This window comes from Paralichthys olivaceus, chromosome 10, assembly GCF_024713975.1.
Source record: "Paralichthys olivaceus isolate ysfri-2021 chromosome 10, ASM2471397v2, whole genome shotgun sequence".
In the NCBI taxonomy this organism is placed as follows: domain Eukaryota; kingdom Metazoa; phylum Chordata; class Actinopteri; order Pleuronectiformes; family Paralichthyidae; genus Paralichthys; species Paralichthys olivaceus.
Window position 1 is genome coordinate 11128051 of NC_091102.1, and position 24491 is coordinate 11152541.

Genomic DNA, 24491 nt, shown 5'->3' on the forward strand with positions numbered 1-24491 from the left:
TATAAATGTCTCTACAATCCACTAGCTGTGAACTTCAACTTTTCATTGGAAAGCACATCGCTCCATTTTTATCAAGCTCTGACAAAGGACTGGCAGCCTTGAGGTGCAGTGTGTGTATGTGCAGATGTGCTGTGCTACAACTAGCAGGGCCAGGCAGCCCTGAGGCTACACACACACTACACACACACTACAAACACACACACACGCTACACACACAGCTCTGTGTTTGCTCTGTGTCTCACACACAGAGAGAGACCCATACTGTGACTGCAGGCTGCCCGGGCCCTGGTAGGCCCGACTGAACTCAGCCAATTCAAACAGTGTGATCCCCCTGATCTGGGGAAGGCCCTGGCTCTGAGGAATTTGTCCATGCAAATACATCCCATTTCCTCTGACAAAACATCACCACATGTCCAAGCTTCAAGGACCCACATTCTGCACGGCTCAAGTGGCCATGCTATTCACCACCTGGGAGCTTTTTACTTTGCAGGGCCTTCCTAGTTTCCTACTGTTCCACAAACATGAACTGCGTCGACACCCAGAGACACTCGCATTTTCAATCTGGTGTGTGGAGAATAAAGCAGGTCAGACATCAGGACACATTACATAAATGTAAGTGTCTGTTTTAAACTTCAAACTAAACATCAAATAAAGGAATATTGTGTAATTAAGTGGATTTTACTGCAAAATTGATATGTGGGGTCAGCAGAGATATTAACTTTCAGTATGGTGTGTGTGTGCTTGTGTAGCCATGTTTGACTTCCATCACAGAGTCAAGCTGCAGGTCTATGAGGGTGTCCCCTAGTGGTGACACAGCGCGGAAGCGACCCAGAGTGTGAAGCCACCCTGGTGTAAAACAGATTTCCATCAGATCCCCCCAGATAATGGTAATTTCACAGATAACAGTGAATCTATAATGTGAAGTAAAATGCAAATTAAATCCCCCACATATTTTACCCTGAAGAATAGATTTGTAATTTTCTTATGCTATACTCTATCTCGCTGTAAACAGCGCCCCATCTTTTCCAGAATGATAAGCCGGAGCCAAGTGTTTCATAGCTTTTATCTAATGAGATGATCTGCGGGTTTCGCAAAACTGCAATGAGAAAATTCAACCTCCAACTCCACAGAAATAACAGACTACAGACACGTTGCAGACAAACTTGCTCTCAATGAAGACGGAAAAGAACGTGTGCACTGACTGCGAGCTTTGGTGAAGCTTTTAGAGATGTAAAGGTGAAAACGACACGACACAGTAACAGTTTTTTTCTCTGATAAATCATTGCATCAACTCGATCCACCAGCGCAGACAAAAGTGCAGAGGAACAAAGAGGAAATAAAGAAGCTTTTAGACCTGACTGATGCAGTGTCAACAAGCAGTAAACATTACCTTAGTGCACTGACATTAAGTGTTCATTGAATTTGTTTTTATAATGTGCACTCCCAAGAAGCCATTAATTGCAGAGAGAAGTGGCTGAAGACTCCCTAGTGCACAACCTGCAATTGAAGTTTACAGACACATCACACAGATTTCTAGTGGAGTCTCGGCTGAGGTGCCTTTTGTGAAGTGAAGCGCCTTTTAATGCCACCGGGAGTGAAAGCAGCCATTTACAGGTCCCTAGAAAGGAAGTGAATCACATAATGTGGCTTAGCTGAAATAAAGGCGGAAGTGAGAATCTGATAATTTAACACATCTATTAGCATTTCGGCTAAGTCAAGTGACCAAGAGGCCTCGGCTGCGGCTAATGACGAGCACATTACCACCTTCATTTAACTAACAGAAAAGAGGTGGGGAGAGTTGCTTTTGTGTTCTCTAAATACTGTTTCTTCATCCCCCGGGTATTTAGAAACCTTATCATAAAAATATCCTACTGCACCCACAATCTGTAGATAGCATTCAGCAGTTGGAAACCAAGAGGGACAGCTTAGTGAAAATAAAAACAGAGCGCCGTGCAGAGAGCTGAGCCTCTCAAGAGATAATGGAGACTGCAGATTTATCCAAGCGCGGCACACAGAGGCTTGAAATGAAGGGGGACCAGGAGGTGCTTGGGAGCCGCGTCTTTAAGAAACCCACTTACCTGAACGTTTGTGGGAGCAGGAGACACCAGCACAATTCAGTGAGTAATACAGTCAGAGCCCAGCATTGTTAACAAAGAAAAGTTTCCATTTCCATTTCTATTGTGGTAAGCGGGAGAATAATGCTCCTGTTAGTGGCAGGGCTCGATATGTTCCGAACTGCTATGTATATGAGTATGTATCTATATATTTATGTATATATATATATGTATATACATATGTGCATGTGTTTGTTTGTATATATGTATGTGTATGTGTACATGTATATTTATATGTAAATGACCGTGAATGTGTTTATGTATACTGTATGCATTAGAATATGTGCATATATATGTATACATGTATGTATATGTAAATATGTATGTGTATATGTTATTAATACATATGTGTGTATACGCATGTGTGTGTATATGTATGTGTATATATGTACATGTACATGCATGTGTATATGTATGTAGATATATGTACATGTACATGCATGTGTATGTATATGAGTATAAATGTATATATTTATAATAGGCTAATGTATGTGTGTATATTTGTGTATAAGTACTGTATATGTATTTTATTTATTGATGCCTATAGAAACCTACCTGTTTTAGTTAAGGGGCTGGAAAAGAGCTGCTGCAGAAGTTTGTTCTCTGAGGTTCTCAGCACCACAACAATGTCTGCAGGAAGAGTGTCTCTGTTTTTCTCCAAAAATCCATTCACATTGTACATAACCTGTTACAGAGCACAAACAACACACATTAACAGAAACATTAGCAAGTGTTGTTAATACACAACTAAATCTATACTTTATTCATGGCTAGAATAAGGTCAGAAGATAGTTTGTTGCATTGATCCAAACATTCATTTGATACCTTTCCTGCATAATGTTGGATTCCAAAACAAAGCTCTACACGCTTTGGTATCCAGAAATACTTGCAGCGAAGATTGTCATCAAATTTATCTGTAAACAAGAAAAGAAAAAGAAAAAACAATACATAACAATGCATTACACTAATAAGTGAATAAACTATTTTGACCTCTGACCTCTCATTCCATTTAGAATGAAGAAATGTGTGAGCATCTGTCAGGTGTAATTCCAGTCTTACCCACTAGGGTCTGGTCTGTGGCCTGAGGGAAGCGGCTCTCCTCATCCAGCAGGGACAACAGACCCATGGGCTTCTGCAGGAACATGTCAAGAATGGGCCTGTTGTCCTCGTACTCCACCAGGCTGGCATCCACTCCCTCACTCTGGTACTCCATCTAATTAAAACCAGCAAATGTAGAACAATCTAGTTAATGATTTCTATAAATGACCCAATTAAACAATCTGGGCTAAATATGATTTCTGCATGTGTGGTGAAAAAAACATCAACAAAACCAAACAGCAGCAGCGGGCTGTGTGTGTTTGTTGTGTGTGTATGTGTGTGTGTGTGTGTGTGTGTGTGTGTGTGTGTGTGTGTGTGTGTGTGTGTGTGTGTGTGTGTGTGTGTCTATGGCTGAAGTTTACAGCATAATAGAGTCTTTACTGAATGCATAAAACAGAACAGCTCTGAACTAACAAATAGAGTCACTTACTTATTCATAATTTATTTCAATTTGCAAATAACCCACAGTCATATCATACTATTGCATCTATTTAATTTCAGATCAAAAAGTTGGTTTAAATATATATTTTACAAATAAAGTGGAACCAATGGATCTAAACCGTCCTCATGTTTAAGTCATCAACACTGAATAATCAGCTTGTGTGTACAGTCATAGAGCCACAGATTTTTTTGATATCCACACTAAGTAAAAGTGCTTTTCCACTGAGCGTCAGGAGCAGCTGGCAGGTCTTTGTATAAAAGCAACTTTTCCAGAAGCGTGAAGCCGCTTGAAGCTGTAATTAATGTGTAAAGGGGCAAAAGTTGCTTCTAATAACAGTTGTTTGGCTGGAAAACGTAAATTAATGAGCAGTTCTCATGCTAAGTGTTATCCCTCCTCAGTAAATGATTTTGTTTGTATTTCTTGGGGTATTTTTCTTACTATTTGTTGCTGTATGTATTTTTACGTACAGCACAGTGACTTTGCACTCAATGAAATTACTTCGGCCAAGGAGGTAATGTTTGTTTGTTGGCTGGTTGGTTGGTTGGTTGGTTTGTTTGTAAGTAAGACTATGCAAAAACTATTGGAGGGATTATTATGACATTTAATGGATGGATGCAATATGGGTCAGGAAAAAACCCCAAACCTTTAGTGCGTATCTGGATCAAGGAGCAGATCCAGATATTTCTGATCCAGATTTGTGAGTCGGCTGCTAACGTATTTTTGTTGACATCCATTAAAGTTATGGTAGTGTAATCAGTACTAAAACTGATATTTATGCAGATCCAAAAAAACAGATCTACTAAACTGAAACCTGGTTACATAAAGGAACTGTTGGACCTTGGTGGAGGTATGTGCTTCATTGAGTGCAATTCTAGGATATAAATAAAATTACCTTGCCTTCTTTTTCCCTTTAGGAAGAGTGTTGCAGTTAACATAGACTAAAAGGTATTATGGTAAAACCCCTCTTGATTAATGGCTTTTCATTTCCATCAAGGAAAATAAAGACTTTTCGCACTTCAGGGTAAACAACTTCATTAAATCAATTAAGAGAGTAATCTGGTGGTGCAGAAAAGTACAAACAATCATTTACACATTGCAGCCAGAGAAAAATGTTCACGTCTAGAGAATCTCCTCCCTGATAGATATAAAAGCACATAATAATATAATCACAGATTTGGTCTTGTTTGTCGCTGTCGAGCTTTCATTGAACCTTTCAGTGGCATTTTAATTATGATGCATTTACATACAATTAACTTGTGTGTGTGTAGAACTGACCTGTTCCAGGGCAAATATGTGCTGGTTGAAGTAAAACTGGATCTGCTCGTTTGCGATGTTGATGCACAGTTGTTCAAAGGAGTTCTTTTTGAAATTTTCGAATCCGAAGATGTCCAGGATTCCCACGTTCATGCCACTCTCCGCGGCACTTCAAAGAGGGAAAAACGGGGACAAGCAAACTTCAATTCTTCTATGTCATGGAACGAGCACATCCCCAGCAGCCATATTTAATTGATTAAACTTTAATGATAATCCAAGTTCAACCCAAATAAAGAGTATGGTCAGGATGGATGGGAAACTAAAAACATCAGCTTTAAAAATAGTCTGATCTTCTTAATGTTTTTTTATTTCTGTCTCTATTGATTAAACCTCCAGTTATTTTCTTCGTCTGCACAAACAACACATTTCCACAACACAGCATGAAGACTTTACACTGGGTATTTGATATTCTGAGCTCGGAGCTGCTACTTTCCACGATCAGTCATTAACCAGTGTATGTAGAGGTCACCTTTAGCCTGTGCGACCGGGTTATTAATGGCAATAAGAAAATGGCAAAGATGAGTGGAATGCAGACAGGAACTCTGAGCTTTTATACATCTCAGAGATGAGTCCTTGACAGTAGACGCCCATATTTATGAAGGAATTCTTTTGGATCAATGAACAGCCTCTTTGCAGTCTCTCTGATGTCTTTTTAATCATCCCAACATTATTTTCTCTGCACGCAACTCTGTATCAAAAATTTATCAAAACTTTTTTTTGCTCTCCTTTTGCTTGCCCATTGATATTCTCCTCTGCAGGTTTGCATCTACCTCTGCAGACTTCCATAAAGGTCGTCGGAGCTTTACCGAGATGCCGCCTGATGGTTTGAGACAAAGAAGAAGACAAGAGAGTAGTGGTGGATGTCTGCACTGATGCTCATCACCGGAGCACATCTCACCAGGTATTCATGTCAGGCTGCAGCAAGGAGTTGATGCGGTTCACTATCCAGCTGAAGAGGCGTCCGTACAAGGCCTTGGACATGGCGTCTCGCACGTCGGTGGCTTTGTCCACGGTGTTGGTGCGGATGATGGTCTCGCCTCTGGTGACCACGCACTGAGAGGTCAGCGCCTCTTGGAGCTCCTCAGGGCCGATGTTGAGGAGAGACGCAGCTAAGAAAACAAGAAAGATCAAGAAATTAGTTTGATAGTGAAGATGTCGTCTGCCTCATTAATATAGAAATCCGCTAGGACTTTCTTTTCCTGTGGATCTGTTTGCTTCTTTACATTTTCAGTTTATTCAAGTTTTCCCTCTTAATTTCTTAGTAAAAAGATGAGAATAACAATTCTTTGGTTTTGTAAAAGTGCCCAGCCCACACAGACTGCAAATCCATAATGAATCATGTATCACTAAAGAAAACTACTACACAACATAACAAAATATAACACAGACTAATTAACACATGTCTTTTATTTTTCCCCTTCCCACGCTCTGCGGATAAAATCAACCACTAAAAGGTTTGATTCTTAAAACTAAAAATCATCCAACCAGAAAAAATGTTACGACAGATTCCATAAATCATCACACATATAAAGCATGAAAAATAGACTCTCTCTTTTAATCTCACCTACATCACATAAAAGTCTCTGTTCTCTCTGGGGAGACCATTAAAACTCTTTGGTTCTATGTTGGAAAGAAGCGTATTGCTGACTTCTACAGCTCACGTTACATATCTCACCGTTCTCCAAGGCCTCTGAGTTTGGTACTTCGCTCTTATCAGTCTGGTGTTGGGATGTGATGGCTGCAAATTCAATATTGCCTGTGTTCAAAATGGCTGAGAGAATTCTGTAGACAGAGTTGACTTCCTAAAAAACAAAAGACCAATAAATAGATTTTTACATAGTAATGAATGCATCTACAAATGACAGCGGCGTAGAACATTTTGAATGTTTAACCACCTCTTCAGTAAAACCAATGTTTCGGAAGCACTCCTGAATTGCATCAAACTGCTCCTTGTACAGTTTGCTGGACACAATGTCTTGCATGACTTTGCAGTGCTGGTTGTCTATGTACCTGCAGACACATATAATGTTAGTTTCCATGATGGGAAGTGAAAGACAGCAGGATTTCAAAGAAACAAAATTGTAGCACTAACATGGGAGGTGTCTTGTCTGGAAGCCTGTACGTTTTCAGCTTGTCTTGGTGGTAAAGTCCAGCATATATGTAATAAAATATGTGGAAGTTTTTCTCCCCTCTGGAGGAAAGGAAACAGAGTTGTCAGAAATGTGACATATGCAAATCCAACCAGATCAAGGATGCATAGTACACACATGGCCTGTTTGATGACCCTCGACTTCTCCAGCAGATATTCGGATATCTTGGCCCCGATCACTGCTCCCGTCGGCGTGAACTTCATCTCAAGGTACTTCCCAAAGCGACTGGAGTTGTCATTGATCGCTGTGCAGGCATTTCCGAAGGCCTCGACGAGGGGGTTCACCTGCAATATCTTTTCACGCAGCGTCCGATTGTTTGCCTGGAAACAAAAACACATTTCTTTAATGAGCTGTGGTATGATTGGTTTATGAAGTTTATGCAAAATTCAACAGAAACAATGTCAGATTGAACCAGAAGAGAATGACCACACTGCTGTACCTTTCCCAAGAAGGTCAGATGTTGAACAATTAAATGAGCGCTCTCTGTTTTTCCAGCGCCACTCTCCCCACTGATTATGATGCACTAAAGAAAAGAGAAAACAAATAGAGTGACTCAAATATTTACATTTCATTAAACACATCATTTAACCAGGTAAAGGTTACACTGTCGCACACGTAAATTCAGCTCAAGAGGAAAAATAATGCAAAATGAAATCACAAAAATTCCAGAGCATCCCTCTCAAACATTTGAAAACAGACCATATATTGCTTTAAATCGTCTTCTGTAAAGTTTTCATCATCCTCATCCTTTTTCTACAGAATACCTGGTCTTTGCAGAATGTCACCATGCCTTGGTACGCTGCATCTGCAGTAGCAAAGATGTGTGGAGGGTTGTTAGCCCGCTTCACACCATGATACAGCTTAGAGAACTAAGGAGAGATGCATGAATACATAATAATATACAATATGTTTTAGTATTTTACATAATTTCCAAGAAAATAAATAATTAACATTATTAACATGAGAATATCTGGAAAGAAAATCCCACACATAATCTATACACCCACATGTTAACATTTTTGTTTTCCTCTGTCAAACACAATTTAGAGTTTACAGATGATGTTGTCCTCTGATGGGAGAATCTCATAAAATATAGATCCAGAAAAGAGTCAGATTTTAGGCCAGATTTTCGATTATTTTTTATAGTACTCATACTGCGATCAGCCACAACATTAAAAAAGGTTACTGGTTAAATGTTTCGGTAGATTTTTTTTATTTGATTTTTTCTGCTTGGTATGACCTGAAATTACACAATGAGATTTAAATCAGATGACTGATGGTTCAGAATGACCTCTTTCAAAACATGCCACAGACATACACATATCAGTATATCATAGTATATCAGTGTATAGTATATTATGTGCACCCACTACAATAGGACCAATGGCAGTGAATCAATCAGCATCATTTGTGTGATTGGTCGAAAGCCAACCTGGGGAGAGTAGATGCTGAGGTTCTGGAAAGGGTTGAGCGCGATGAGGATGTCACCAACGTAGGTGTACACCTGGAGCTCATCGTATCTTTTTTGGAGATGGCTGATTATTGTCTCCTGCTCACAAAAAGAAAAAAAAATACATCGCAACAAGAACAATGTACCTTGCGGCAACCAATGCACGATGAGATAAACACATTAAATCTTACCTCATCTAAGAACTCCAGGTTTACCAGATCATCATCGGGGCTGCTCTCTATTATGAGGGTTTTACGAGTATTGATCCGCTCGTGCCTGTATGAAACCAAGGACATGATAATGCCTCAGTGAAGTAACCACCAGATGAGAAGTGGTAGTTTAACTGGCTGGATGTAAGACCCAGTCACTTCAAGGTTTGCGTGAAGCCCTTAAAGCCTGAATCCCAGGGGACACATCTCCCACTATCAGAGGCTGTGATTGCACTTCATCTGTGTTTAGACCGATCGCTATCCAACGGGCCCCAGTGGGCAGAGGTCAGAGGTTCTGTGGGGCCGCTGGAAACCTCAGGGGAGTGTTTGAGAGAAATAGAGTCTGTGAGGGCCTACTGCTTTATGTGCCTGTATAAATGTAGTGTATGCGTAGCACACAGTAATGTACTGTCCACAATCAACCCTCTCTATGGAATTTAAAGGGAAATACATGAAATCCAAAAAAAAAACTGAAACCAAGAATGAAACGATTCTACCGCCCTGTATTTTCCATATAGCAAAAGCAAAATATGTTTTTAACATTTGTCATTTTTGTTGATTGTAATTTCATCTTACATCCAGGGCTGCACGATATATCGAAAATGTATCGTCATCGCAATATTTAATGTTTTCGCATTTTTTCCTGATATCTTGCAGACCTACAGAAATCAGTATTAAACAGCTCTTAATTAAGTGACAGCTCAGAGGTGTGATCTATATCGACTTTACTCTGCAATCTAAACATTAGCCAGCCAAGCTAACTTTAGCTTTGACTGTTAGCTCAGGTAGCTACACCTGGCACTTACCAAGTCTAAACATTTAGTAACAACTAATAGATAAAATGAAAATTATATTTCTATAATTGTAATTTGTTTCATTCAGTGGTGTGCACTTGGATGGATGGATGATAGATGGATGGATAAATAGATGGATGGATGGATGGATGGATGGATGGATGGATGGATGGATGGATGGATGGATGGATGGATGAGTGTAATTAAGTAGCACAATCATAAAGTTTTTAAAATATTTTTTTCAGGCAATAAGAAAAACACAGAACAACACCAGCCTCTTTCTTTAATTGATAAAAACCTCTTACATAAGAGCACTTCTGGTTACTTCTCCAAAACATAAAATAAAAATCTAAATGACTAGATATATCTATATTCTATTACAATAAATAATCAATCACAGTATATAAATTCAGATATTCATTCTTCAGGTCCTGAACTGTTTCCTCCTCTGCCTTTGTATTCATTCTGTATTCTGAATATAATGGAAATACTCAACATCTGCTCCCGATAAAGTGACTATCGTCATCATGTCCCTTCAGAGAAGGACTTCAGACCTGCAGCCTCTACCTCCTTCTCTCCAGCTTTGAAGTAAATCACACTATTCCACCTATGGCAGACACTTTTAAGTTCCCTATGTCTTTATTCTTATCTGGAGTCATTGTGCGCTGATCTGTGGCATGAGAGACTAAACCAGGCGAGCCCAGTTCTCGCCCTACAAGCTCCTAATCCCATTATCCACTTTCACTGTGGACAGGAATTCGGGATCAGGCTCAGGCAGCGACTCTGCACACTCGCGGGAGTAAACAGAGCTGGCACAACATCAAGACTCCGTCAAGGGCAGGTTCAGCAAACTCCTTTATAATGAAGATTAAACATTGCCAACGTCAGTATACTTCTCCAGGAAATAACAGGAGACATTCTGTGCTGTCATTCACTGACATGAGAGTCATCATATCCCATTTAACAATAGACTATCTATCTATCTATCATCTTTCCATATATCTACCTATCTATCTATAACTAAGGAAATAAATATATAGTTAATTGAAAAACAAGCAAATAGAGGAGTAATTCATTTTCAGGAGTAAATGAACCCAGAAAAAAATTATCCATTAACTCTTTCACTGGTTTAATCATACTGGTGGGAAAGTGCTTGGAATCTAAGACTCGTCCCCATCACACAGTTGCCTCATCCACTGGCCTAAATAGCATTTATTAATCTAAGGTTAGTCAGCACAATCACTCCTTCTGAATTAGTCACACTCCCCTAACTTCTCTTTAATCACATACTGTAATGTCCATTACAGGCGCTCATCATCATCATCATCATCATCATCATCATCTCTATGCTCGAGTGTAAGAAGATGAGACCCTGCCCCCTACTGGACAAAAAAAAACACTAACAGTCGGTGGCTATCTGCAGCAGCAGAGATAACCAATGACAGCACACAAATGAGGAAATAAGCATTGCCACTATTCTTCAAAGAGCTATATTTTATTCTTAATTACATTTCAAAATAACTTACTTGGTTTTGGTTTTGCAGCCCATTTCTTGCTGCTCCTCGATGAGAGCAGCTAACTGCTGCCGGAGAGCCACCTCTTTGCCGTGGGCCTGCTTGATGAAGGGATGCTCTAGGAGGTGGGTCACAGACGGACGTGCCTCGAAATCCTTTATCAGGCACCTTTACAGACACAAAAATACCACAGCGTTAGTTTACCACCTCCACACTAACTAACAGTCAGTAAAAAGAGTCACTCATTACTAATACACAGCTAAGTATGGAGTCACCTGAACATTTTAAAAAGCTGATTTGTCTGGGTCAGCTCGGACTGACAGTCACGCCAGCAGGGAGCAAGTGTTTTAAAGTCTGGGTCACTAATCTGTCGTTCTCTCTTCCAGTACCACATGGTCACTGTCACCATGGCCCCAAGTCCAAACAAGCCCTGCTGGGGCACAGCGGTAAGTCCTATCTGTGATGTGCAGTGTTTGCCAATAGGTGATGTCACTTAGTGACACTGGCCGGCGGGAACACTTCAGCATCAGTTTGTCTTTGATACAAAGCCTCTCAAAATATTGACTGTGACAACACCGTGAACTGAAAACACAGAGCAACACGTCCATATTGAAACTGAAGTTATAAGGCCTGAAATCCTCACCTGAACTCAAGAAAGCATCAGCATCAATATTCCACATGTGTCCTGTTCATTTGTTCAGCTAAAGACCTGAAGCATCTGACTGTGTGTGTGCAAAGAGCTACAACACCAACAACTGCAGGCGGAGGTAAGATAGGAGAAAAATACCAATCTAATTACGAGTCCCTAATCTACACTCAAATTCTGTTTCTTTTATCAGCTTGTTCAGCTCTGAAAGTTAATTCCATGAATTCATTAGCACCAGGACATTAAGCAGAGGTTGCTGCTATTAGCAGGGCTGTGCTGCCGGGATGCTGCACGGCAGGCCACTTTGTCACAGGAGTCGGCCCTTTGGCTGCACAAGTGCAGACACTGGTGATGGATTTATTATCCCAGACCCCCCCACCCTTCCACCTCTCCCAACACACATGCAGACCTGACAGGGCTGAAAAGGCTTCAGAAACAGCCTGCAAACCTTGATAACATTGTCCAGCCTCCCCACATTGAACTCTGCCGGGCTTTGTTTGGGGAGATTAATTCTGATATGATATCAGACAATCCATTAACCCAGATTACAGAGCTTCAACTCACACAGTATCCAATGAAAACCATTGCAATGACGCTGTAGACGTGTAAAAAACAGTATCACTTAAATGTTTGTTGGCTGGTTTAAGAGGTAATATGCCTTGACTCTGTTTTGATCAATCAATATCTTTAGTGACGAGGCAGATGGTCTGTTTGTTTTCTCAATTGCTCCCTTTTACTCCAGCATATGTGTTAGACACACACAAATAATTCTCTAAAGAAATTGAATTCTATTTTCTCATTATGGTTCTGGCTCACACACCTCTGCATAGCAGATATTAAGGCTGTATATTGTGAGCAACCATTACAGGCCGCCGCCTGACATTATTAGCTTTGCACAGTGGAGGCATTGAGAAGTTATCTGGGCCACAGATGGAGCTGATAACTCAGGTGAATTAGTTTGTTCCTCTGTGGCAGATTTACACAAATGAAAGTCAATGAACAGAGAGACAAGAGGGTTGATAGAATCTGGCTATAAAATATAAATTTCAATTCCTTCCATGTTTACATGCACTTTCCCGCCTGCTGATAACATACGATAGCTACTGTTAGACTACTCCGGCTCAGGATTTTTTGTATTTTTTTTTATTACCGATGTATGTTCTATCATTACATACTGAACAAATTCTATATAAAATACTTTAGGCCATTCTTCATTAATTTTTGCCCATGTATATTCACAGGTAGGGGGCACTAGTTAAAGTAAATGTATTAAAACATGGAGCTGTAAGTAAAAATGCAGAATGTTCCTCCTGTCTATTCCTAAAAAAATATGTGTGTGTGTGTGTACCCCAACACACAACTTACCTTAATAATAATTACTTTTGATGGTAATAAATATATTATATCTATCAATCCATTTATACACATATGAAGACATGAGAATCTGCCTCAGTTCTTCAGAATAGGTAGAACAGTCTTTTTGGAACATTACATTTCTCCATCAACTGTGTGTTTTCACGACCCTTTTAGAAGTAATTAGATAAGTTCGGTTTATTCAGTATATAACCTTTCCCAGAGCAAAGTCACAAAGTGCTAAATAAATTAACACCATAAATGTAGTAATAAACAATAACTGCATGCATTAAAAGACAATTAAAATGCAGGGTTTCAACTACAAAGCACAAGGTGAGACAAAGGCCAATATGAATATATGGGTTTTCACTTGTCTTTTTAAAGGCTTCAAGAGATGCTTGGGAAGTAACAGCTTTTCTCTTAAGACTGAAGTCTGAAGACAGAGAGAGGATGAAGGCTGACAACTTAACGAAGTAAGAGGAGACTTACTGTCCGATGAAATGACTGAAACTCCTGCACCACTGTTCTGGATTTCGTAATGTTGGGGAGGGATTTCTGAAACAAAATCACAACACGAAATCAGAGTACAATGTGTGAAAAACTGAATTCATCAAATTTAAATGACACGATCGCTGCTGCAAATCAAAGACTTGTCTCCGGAGTTTTGCTGACAAATGATCACCAGCAGGCAGAGAGTGACCGGCGAGACTCCCGTGAGAGCCGTTGGTCTGAGGACGAGCTGGTCAGGCTCCAGGTCTCTGGCAGCCACAGAAAAAAGTGACAAATGATAACAGCTCCTCCACTGTCTGGCAGCAAGCATCTGCCATTGGGAGCCAAAAGTTATGGGAGCTAGTTATACCTCTGTCAGCAGCATTTACGGAGGCCATCCATAATGAGGCTAACGCTTTTCAAGTGCACAGGATGACAGGAGGCAGGTCTGTATGAGGAGCCAAGGCTGGAAGGGCCTGAGTACAGTCATCTTCACGGAGAGCTGACAGCTGGAGGCTGAACCTTTTATCACTGTCAGGAAAACAGTGACACGCCCGGTGAAGATATTTATTAACCGCTTTAATTAGCTCACGCATGTTGTTCCACAGAGCCATCAATCTGACAAAATACAACATGAGTTTGGATTCAAAACATTAAAAACTCTTCCACAAACAAACCAGAGTAAGATGCTAAGCTACACATTAAACTACAATATATTCCACATCTATTTTCCCCCTCTTTTGAAAGGGAGGAGGGATGTTGGGGCACAGGGTCTGTCATGTTACGCAGCACTAAGTTGGTTGAGTCTTTGATAAGGATTCAGGCAGCCAATCCTTTCCAAAGTGCAGATCAAAGCCTGTAACTGACTGCTTCAATGCAACCTCTAATATGAGCCTGAAGACACGTTCTCGCCTTGATGTTGTACCACACTGCTTATACATTACAAAGTCAATATAGCAGCATGGCTGATAACACCGTCAACTGTGCTCATTGTGCTTAGCAAATTCAGGCAATTTTTTCCCCCTTTCACCATTTGTGAGAGTGCTGGCTCATATTGTAAACACAAATGGCTTATTCCAATCTAGGTCCAGGCAGCGCTCGTACTGTCAGATGTTCCTCAAAGTGGATTGAGGAGAAAAAAAAAAGGTGTCAACGGCGTTTGACGGCTGTAACTAAGCCATGAAGGAAGACAAAAATCAGCCCCATGCAGCTGGATTTATAATTCTGCTTTCCATATGATGGTGAATATTTCAATTTTTCATTCAAGCAATTCTTCAGTTTGAACTTTACATTTGTCTTTGTTACTTTGTGATCAAGACTCAGTTAAAATTAGAGCCAGACTGATATGGATTACTGCACACCTCTGCCAATGTGCCTAATGAAACTGACCAACCCCCTAAATATGTCTGAATGTTTTCATCAAGATCCTATCACAATCTCACAATGTGAAAGAAATCAAATGCAGACCTGATCTAGATCTGCACCAAAATTTGTCGTGCCCCACCCCTCCACAACATTTGATGGAAATCAGTTGAGTAATTCTGTGTAATCCTATTAACAAACAAACAAAAAACCCAAAAATATACAAAATGAAAACATAAGCTACTGGGCAGAGGTGATAATTGACAATATGATTGAGCCTTGATCTATAAATACAAAAACTAGAAATACAATTAAATGTGAAGAAGTTAAAGATAACAGAAGTAGGCTCTACTTTGAATCCTTCCATAAACCTCTCTGTGCTGTAACTTGAATCAGTAGAATTAAAAATCGCAAATGATCTGTTTCTGTATCACACATCCACAGTTCACTTCTTCTAGAGCAGACATCATGAAGACTCCGGAGAAGATTAATGTGTCAGAAGAACATGCACCAATACTGAGTTGTTCTCGTAAATGTAAAAGTGGCACAGAGATAAATCTACATTTGCTGTAAATCTATCTCAAAGCTGCCTTGCATAACCTTGCTGACGCAAAATTGATTCTGATGAAATTTGAGCAGAATAAAGAGTATAAGCTTTAATACACTTTCAGGATTCATGCATTTCTTTGACTTACTGTAGAGGGCATTGGTTTCTGCAGAAACACAGTGGCCTTTAGAGAGTGTGAGGGCCTAAAATGAAGACTTATCCAGTGGATGGACCACCCGCTTAAAATCTCACCTCATCCATCACCTCAGCCTGAGCACTCGCACTTCTTCCTGCACACATGCATGAGTGCGGAGAACCGCTGCCACATTTATCATGTCTGTGGCGGTCACATCACCAAAATGCAGCAGTTCTCCGAACACCGAACATAGCAGTAAAATAACTGCATCAAAGAAGGAGATGATAGAGTAAATGTTAAAGTCATCCAACCAGCCAGAAACCTCTGGACAGGGGTCAAGACTGCATCAGAGTCTGATGATGACGATGATGATGTGATGTCATCCATTGATTTAAACAGACTTTTTATCCGTAAGATGTTTCGATTCAGTTATTTTAGAAAGTGTTTGGTTTTCACAGTTATGAGGAATTTGTTGAGCTTGGCAGGGAACACACAGTTTCCAAATCAACGTACTTCTGACATTGAAATCATCCAAATGCACAAGAATGATACTCAGTGGAGGGCGAACCTCCGCCAAGGCCCGACAGTCCCCTTATGAAACAAGATTTCAATGAACTAGATCTCAAATTGTATTTGGATCTGCACCAAATTACACACACTCATATATATCAAACCCCTAAATAGGGAATTTTTATTCATCAAGATCTATGAAATATTTTCTGAGAAATCAACGACAATGTTAAAGAAAGTGAAAAATAATTCCGGATCTGTAAAAAATGTAATGGGTTTTGATTTTATAGATATCACTTTAGTAGGTTTCGCGTAATCCTGCTCACCAACACACAAACACCGATGAAAACATAACCTCCTTGGCAGAGGTAAAAAATGTTTTACTTTCCTCGATGGATCAGGGATTTCAGCTCAATGTAACATCATGGTAATTGAGTTTATTGTGAAATATTGGACCAAGATTCAATTTTGGACGATGTTAGTATGAAAGGGATGAACTCGAAATATATTTGGTGAATCCCTGAAATTTCCTGTTGTGCATTTCAGATCAAACTTTCTATGTATCTTGTAAATATCTCATTAACTACAAGTTGGATCGGCATAAAACAGTGAACAGAAAGTCATGGTCCCCAGTGTGATTATGAGTGAGACAACATTGATATCCCTACCCTGTCCCTCACCAGGTCTGGATTCATCTCCCTGAGCCTCATGATTTGATGTGATTAGCCTCTCTTTCCTCTGACACGCCATCATTTACCTCTCTCTCGCTCCTTCTCTGCCGCTGCTCTGACAGATACGACTACTATTAAATATGTGGCTAGTATCTGCGGGGGATCTAGCTGAATAAATGCAACCTTGGGCGTCTTTGCCAATCGCCTCTAACCTTTACAGCGCATTTTACACACACTTTGGTTTAACGTTACATGGGACACTCAGGGGCCGTGCCGAGTAAAGAACATCGGTTCAAGCAATTAACCTTCGCACATATTAAGTATTGCACGCCCTCTTTTGTCTTGAGTATCTGTAATTAATTTTGCAGTTGATGATTTTACAACTTTACCCTCTGACACACTCCATTACCTCCATTCATGGTCATCACGGACATCACATACCTGTCGAACACGCTGTAACACATTCAATTAATTTAATCACAACAAAGAGCAAAAAACTCTTGGATTCATCTAGAAAACACACAAAATAACCAAATGATCTATCTGAGCTTTGAACGCATGCATGAGTGGACAGTGTGTCACAACTCATCAAGCATCAGATATTTCTGAAGCACAAACAGACCACGCACCAAGGTGACCCTAATTCATGGAGCTCATCAGCGTCCCCTCTGACAGATATCAGAGCTGCTCTTATCGTTTATAGCTGCTGGGACAAGAATCCCTTCCACCTGTGCATGTTTCCACTTGTACAACTTAAACTGGGACATAATGGTTCTCTAGTGCTGCTGCTGTCAAAGTCCCCCTGTGTGTTTATATCCTCCTCACCAGGAAATATGAAATCTGTAGCCCAACAAGAGAGACTGACATTTTTTTATATTGCAGACAGCAAGGAAAGAGTCTCACTACAGAGGGCTGACTACACAATACAAGAACATATAAGGGAAATGTATAACATCACCTACAGCTATGGGAGTATTTTACTGTTTAAGTGTGTTTCAGGAGAAGAAGGAGAAAGTGGATGATACACACAAGATTAACAACATGGCAGTTAAACCTTTAGCCCGGAAACATGCAACTGTAAAATATCTGAATAATGAAAAAGCTTATTGCATGTTTTAGTGCTTATATGGATTTCATAAAGCATGTGCTACCCAAGGACAATACTTCAGAGAAGGCTCCTCTGGTAATGGTTTGTGACGTATCAAATTGAAAAATCTAGATCTAAATGTAGAACTTTGCAATCATCAAAACCTGGTGAAGATGAATCTCTTTGATTTAATCGTGAATCACTGTCACTGCCACTAAAGACCCAAAGGTGAGACGCATTTCCATATTTAGAAAAGTAATTCAGACAGGAGTCATAATTTACAGCAGGTTTTCCTGTGGTCTGGTCTGCCTCACCGCGGTGACGAGAAAATATATTTGAGATAAACGACATGTTAACAGAATCATTTCATGGTTCAACACATTCGCAGTGATTTATACCATGACTGCAGAGCTTTTAAGGTCCCGATTCACACACAAGAGGGCATCATATCTATTTTGAGTGGGAAAGAGATGGAGGAATGTCAGTTGGAGATGTACCTCCAATACTATTCAAATGGTTATCCCTAAAGTCAAAGACGCTAAGAACACTACAGTAATAAAACAGGATGGGACATTGACAAGGGGAAATGCATATGTCCCCTCTTATTATGTCTGCTGATAAGGAAACATGCCTGACAGGTACCACTCATCCAGTGTCAGGTTACTTCGGGTTAGGGTGAGAATCTTTAAGCTACATTTTCTCTCCCCCCTCAAAAAAATGACGCGTTATTACGTGCACCCCTGAGAAAAACCCATCCCTCTGCATGCTGCTTTTAACCATCCCCTTTCCCTGTAATTACCCTAAATTCCGGTTAAATTCTGGTGCTGATGAAATACTGCACCGGCTCCCATAAATCCTGCCCCACGGACCGTCCGTGTTCCTCCCCTGGCTTGGCACGGAGGAGATAACATTGTGACGGGGAGGAGATGACAGCCTCATCTCAGTGTGAATGGAGCTCATCACCAATGCAAATTGCAATCAGAAGGGCATATCTCCAGCTAACTGAGAGATAATTGCACGATTGTGCCGATAACAAAAGGTCAACAGCGTGCAGCCACTAAGCTCTAAAAAGATTATCAGCGTCTCCAGCAGGGGATATTTCTACAGATTAATCACTGCATTGACTTATTGCACTACAGTAGGACAATATGCTACTGTATTTTTTCAGTGATAAATATTTGAAACACTAATTATTCAGTAGATGCTTCCTTTCATGTAAGAAATAATGGAAAATATAAAAATGCAACGGCAACAACAAACATGGATGAAACCACATTGTTTAAATTTCAAGTCAAAATAAAAATGGATTAAATTAAAAAAGCTGATGTCATTTCCCCCTTTATCACCTCTGCTGTCAAATTCAGTTTGTCATTGTCCTCCTCAGTGAAAGGGATGAAACAGTATTTGTGTGTCCTTGTGTGGGCTGCCTCCAGCTGTGTGGCAGGAGCGCCCCCTGGTGGTCTCACCGTGGGATCTTGAAGAGGGCTTTGACTGGATGCATCTCAGCCAGGGGGGGGTCTCCGTCTGCCAGCTCGATGGCCGTGATGCCGAGGGACCACACGTCACAGCGGGCGTCGTACGAGTAATCATACTGCTGTTCACAGGCTATGACCTGGCAACACGACACCACGGTGACAATCTGAACATTTCATTTGACCAAAATACAGGTTGTCATCATAGCAGGTTAGGAAATGTGCCAGACAGAAACATTATGTCAAATTCATTTGAAATAAAGCACTTTATTAAAATAGCAGCTAAGTGATAATTTAAAGAAAGGCTCATAAAGCTGAATGTCCCTTCTTCTTTCCTATTTTAAGAGAAGAATCTGGCAGAGTTACAGACATCTATATTTATGGACTATTTAAAACACTGAGAGGTGGGTCAGTTCACTGGGCGGTGGTATGAGCTTCTCCTTCCACAGTCGATAATTATGACAGACACTACATTTTAAAGCCGAGTTTATTCTAATTGCCCATGAGGTCTCTCTCCGCCGACCCAATCACCGCACCTCATTTCTGCCACAGAGTCAGCCGAGGGGCCACAGACTCCTGGCTATTAACCTTGAGGCGACCTCGAGAGCTGTGCCCGTGGAGGGGAATACACAATGACACAGGGGAGAGCCACACAGAAATAACCCAGGCTCTCCTCCATCTCTCTTTCCTCTCTCTGTATCACATGAAAACAGACTTTGTTCCATTAGGCTCTGAGACACTGTGGCTATTTCACTGCTGCATTACAAGAGAGGAACGTGTGTGTTAAGTGAAGCACAGACTCTGACCTCAGGAGCCATCCAGAACGGAGTCCCCACTGAAGTATTCCTCCGCAGCCGTGCACTGGTCAGTTGAGCTGAAACACCTGGTGAAAGCAATAATAAAAATATAATTAGTTAAGGTCTAATAATAATCAAGATTTAGATATTAGTATTTCTATCAATTCCTATGAATGAAATAGAATTTATAGCAGAGACTAAACATTCGAATTAATCAATAAATCCTGGCGTATAATTTACTATGGCAACCTGCCAAGCAGTAATAACAATGGGCTATAATCATTTCAAATTATGTGGGACAGATTTTTATCAGCATGGGTCCACTTCGTCTCCGCTACACAAAGGACATAAACTTGCCTGGGGGTGACTCAAAGTCATTTGCCATAACAGTTTTCTTTTAATATGCAAACGATCAAATAATGCAATTTAAATGAGCAATAATAGCCTTGGGTCCATGGAATGACTGGAATAACCACCTCACGGGTCGTATGCCTCCACCAAGCAGTTAAGAAAAATGATCCTAATCTCCCCGTCTGCTCCGTAGGTATGACGCTGAATAATGATCGTATTATTTTTTATAAACTTCATGATGTCACAGTGAAGTTGAACTTTGATATTTACCTCTGCTAAGGTGGTTATGTTTTCTTCAGCCTTTGCTGGATTGTTAGCAGGACTGCGCAAAAACTACAGGATGAATTATTATAAAACTTGGTGGAAGGAGGTGGTGGGAGTCAATGAAGAACCCAAAAAATGTTGGTGTGGATCCAGATTAGGGGGCAGATCCAGGATTCAAGAAATCACGCATGGTTAGGGGACTGATGTTTATGAGCCCTTGGCAGAGGTATGCGCTCCACCGAGAGCCATTCTAGATTCTAGTTCGAATATAAAATGGAATCAATTCATCATCATATCCTTTTAGATATTTCTCTTAATTTTTGTCATGTGAATTCCTGATTTACGACCAAAATCATGTTTTGAGGTCGAAGTGAACGTTGTCATTTGGTGACTAAATTCTAATCAGTTCATCCTTGAATTGAAGTGGATGTGAGACGTATTGACAACCAAACACATTAAGAGATGTAATGCTGCTGACACTTCCCACAGATCAGTCAAATACTAAAAGATAATCTCACGATGTACCTCAGAGAAAAAGATAAATCTGTGAGGCAACTCTCAGGCGTTGATAAATGTGTCTCTTTCTAACTATCCATAATGTGGTTTAATTGCCATTTTCAAATTACCAAAGTCAACCAGTTTGACTCCTCCCTCGTTCGTCAGGAGGATGTTGTTGCCTTTGACGTCACGGTGGATAATCCGGTTGTTGTGCAAATGCTGGAGACCCTTTTAAATGAGAGGCCAGAAAACACAAAGTGCTCAGCATGAATCACAATCACATTCGTCATTAGTGACAATCAGAATGTGATGAATTAAAAGTTGAGTAGTGCAAATTATATAGGAAAACCTCCCACAGCAGTTAAGGGGAAGATGCATCCTTTACCACCTGAAAATAAATCCTCAGCACGTTATTAGCGTGTTTGCATCCCACCTCCTCCCCATCAGCAGCCGCTTTGCAGCGGGCCGTCTTACCAAGAGGGCGCTGTATAAGATGTATGAGATAACGGGCTCCTGCAGACGCTGGCCTCGCATGAGCAGACCTTTGATGAGTTCTGTGACGGAGCCGCCATTGCACAGCTGGGAGGGAGACAGAGGAACTCACAGTGACTCGTCCATCTTTCACAACACTCGAGATTATGATTCATAGGCTGAGCTGGCACACACACACACACACACACACACACACACACACACACACACACACACACACACACACACACACACACACACACACACACACACACACACACACACACACACAAAATGCAGCATTACACTGGCAGCATGATGACATCAACATTCTGTAGATGAGTTGTTGTGGCAAACTGAGGAATATTTTGATACTACATTAAAGAAAAAGGTTTTGCTTAAGCAAAGGTTTTAAATCTCTTTTGGTTTAATAAATACAGCATTATGATGTAAGGGAAAAGTACGAGCTAATCCAGGTCCTGTAAATAAGCAACGACATGACAGTCATTCTTTTCAGTTTCTGTGTGTATTGTGACACAATGTGGCAGTGCTGACAATACTGGAACCAGGCGCCTCTAGTGGACAAAAACTCAGCTGCACAACTTTAAAGAAATGATTTGACCTTATGGGAATCGCACTGAATTGTATTCTTGTCGAGAGTAAGGTTACACCCTGCTATTATTTAGCTTTGCTTAACGCAAAGACTGGAAATGTGTGGGGGTGCATTGTCCAAAATTTTCCAAACTATGACACATTTTAAAAATCCATCAAAATGCTATGCTGCAGTGGGCTAGGGATCCAAATGCAACTGCTCTGTGATCCAGAACCTGCAGAGAAAGACGTTATGGGGAGCTCACCTCCAGCACCAGCCACAGCTGTCCGCCTGATAGATTGTCTGACTTGTAGAACATGCCATAAAACTTCACCACATTCGGGTGGTTGGACAGGGACCTCAAGATGTTGTATTCAGCCTCTATCTCCTCATCCACATCCTTTAAACAGCAACAGACAAAACAAGCTGAATTGGATTGTACAGTTGCAAGAGATGCAGCTAATCACATGTTAACAAACCGATACAGTGACAACGGTAATAAGATTGAAATATTTCAGGTTGCATTCGATTTTGAAACACAGCACAACTACCACAATTGGACACCTAATGAAAGGGTTGTAAACTCAGTAACAGGAGAAAAGGAGGCACTGGGTCCTAATCTATTCCCGGAAGCACTTTTCTATCAAAGTAAATCTCTGAAGGACGGAAGAGCAACAGTCAGAGAGGCAGAATTTCTCTTCTTGGATGTCTGAGTGATAATGTCAGCAGTCTAATCAGGGAGAGGGATGGAGGAGGAGGCAGCTTCATCTTCATGGGCATCAGGGGAGCATCATGGTGGATATCACTGCCAGGATGGGGATTGTTCCATTGACACAACCACAGGGCAGCCAGAGACAGAGTGTCACGAGCACAATGCGGTGCAAATGCAGAGTCTACTGCGTCCTTATCACGCAGACAAACGAGTGGAGGATACAGCCACTCCGAGAGCTACACTTTCTGGTGAGGGTGTGTTAGACTTAACATGACAGGAAATAAATGAAAAGGGAAGACATTGATGTATTTCACGGAAGCAAGGACAACTGAATCAAGATGGAAAGAAGGGAAAAAGTAACTTACTCTGTTTGAATGGCTCGCATGCTGAGACAAGTTACATAGTTATAAAGAAAAACACAGAGATTTTAGTCTTTGCCTCTTTTTGGCTTCTGTCACAATATTATGAGTTTTTGTAGTCATGAATAAATGCTTGTGGGCATTCTTTCCTTCTCCAGTTCTGATAATAACAATTTATAGAGAGGAGCAATACACAGACATGTCACATCAATGAATAATCTGATTTATCCACACTGTCTTTTTTTATCTACAGTTCAGTATTATTTTTGATTCTGGCATTTTAAGCTGCGACCATCAGTCAGTTACACTCTTCCCACAGGAAATCGTACCCACTCACTAAACTTACATAGAGTAGGAACTGACATTTGAGGTGGAGAGTGGGAATGAGTTGGTGTTTAGGTAAAAAAGTTGCATAGCGTTGCTCTAAATGACTGTGTGATGAGGTTTCTGGATGCTCTGAAACAATATATTAAATACAAAGTACTACTTTAGACGATTACATGAAATAATTCTTCTATGTCATCTATATAGAGTCAGCACCTGTCCCATCACAGTTAGGGATAGTTCAAACAGTTCAAGGTTCTTATTCTGTCGAACAAGGCATAAAAATCGCATAATAAAACTTTCCCCTACGTAAATAAAGATTTTATTGGACTCACATTGATTGGGTCCAGAACTTTCACTGCTGCCTCACTTCCATCCTTCTTGTTGGTCACCCTGTAGACTTTGCCATACGTTCCTTTACCGATGGTCTCCACGATGTCCCAGTTACCCGACGGATCGCCCAGGTTTTCCAGGCCAATCATGCTGGACTTGTAGGGATACAGGCCATACAGCGACCTCCTGGAAGATCAACGAAATCTAAAATCAACAGTGGCATTTTAAAAACTCACACCAGGACGACAATAATCACTCCTGAATACTTTGGTTGCTATAACAAGGTATTTCAGTCCCTTTCTAATTCACAACACTTTGTCCTAAATGAACCACACAGGCTTTAACACTCTCACCTCAAGACAGAGAAACACATTGTCAGTTATACCCACAGAGAGGCAGGTGATTCAAATGTATGAACAGTGTACAGCCCAC

At 40.7% G+C, this 24491-nt stretch overlaps 1 protein-coding gene across 12 annotated transcripts in view; it reads right to left on the minus strand.

Moving 5' to 3' along the window:
• myo3b (myosin IIIB) overlaps window positions 1-24491 on the minus strand; it is a 61650-nt gene that overhangs the window by 32530 nt on the left and 4629 nt on the right. For 5 of the 12 annotated variants that reach the window (XM_069533025.1, XM_069533028.1, XM_069533027.1 and 2 more), the window contains exons 3-24: window positions 24062-24245; window positions 23409-23429; window positions 22597-22731; window positions 21743-21847; window positions 21397-21496; window positions 20165-20241; window positions 19353-19498; window positions 13574-13639; window positions 11098-11253; window positions 8760-8844; window positions 8551-8667; window positions 7883-7987; window positions 7558-7641; window positions 7234-7438; window positions 7061-7157; window positions 6864-6978; window positions 6644-6770; window positions 5867-6077; window positions 4930-5077; window positions 3174-3327; window positions 2940-3028; window positions 2670-2799 (exon numbers count right to left, since the gene is read on the minus strand). In XM_069533025.1, the coding sequence (XP_069389126.1) occupies window positions 2670-2799; window positions 2940-3028; window positions 3174-3327; window positions 4930-5077; window positions 5867-6077; window positions 6644-6770; window positions 6864-6978; window positions 7061-7157; window positions 7234-7438; window positions 7558-7641; window positions 7883-7987; window positions 8551-8667; window positions 8760-8844; window positions 11098-11253; window positions 13574-13639; window positions 19353-19498; window positions 20165-20241; window positions 21397-21496; window positions 21743-21847; window positions 22597-22731; window positions 23409-23429; window positions 24062-24245 (2657 nt within the window). Of the gene's footprint in view, window positions 1-2669; window positions 2800-2939; window positions 3029-3173; window positions 3328-4929; window positions 5078-5866; window positions 6078-6643; window positions 6771-6863; window positions 6979-7060; window positions 7160-7233; window positions 7439-7557; window positions 7642-7882; window positions 7988-8550; window positions 8668-8759; window positions 8845-11097; window positions 11254-11360; window positions 11518-13573; window positions 13640-19352; window positions 19499-20164; window positions 20242-21396; window positions 21497-21742; window positions 21848-22596; window positions 22732-23408; window positions 23430-24061; window positions 24264-24491 lie in introns of those variants that run through there. The other 7 variants (XM_069533026.1, XM_069533032.1, XM_069533030.1 and 4 more) reach the window with 5 other exon arrangements.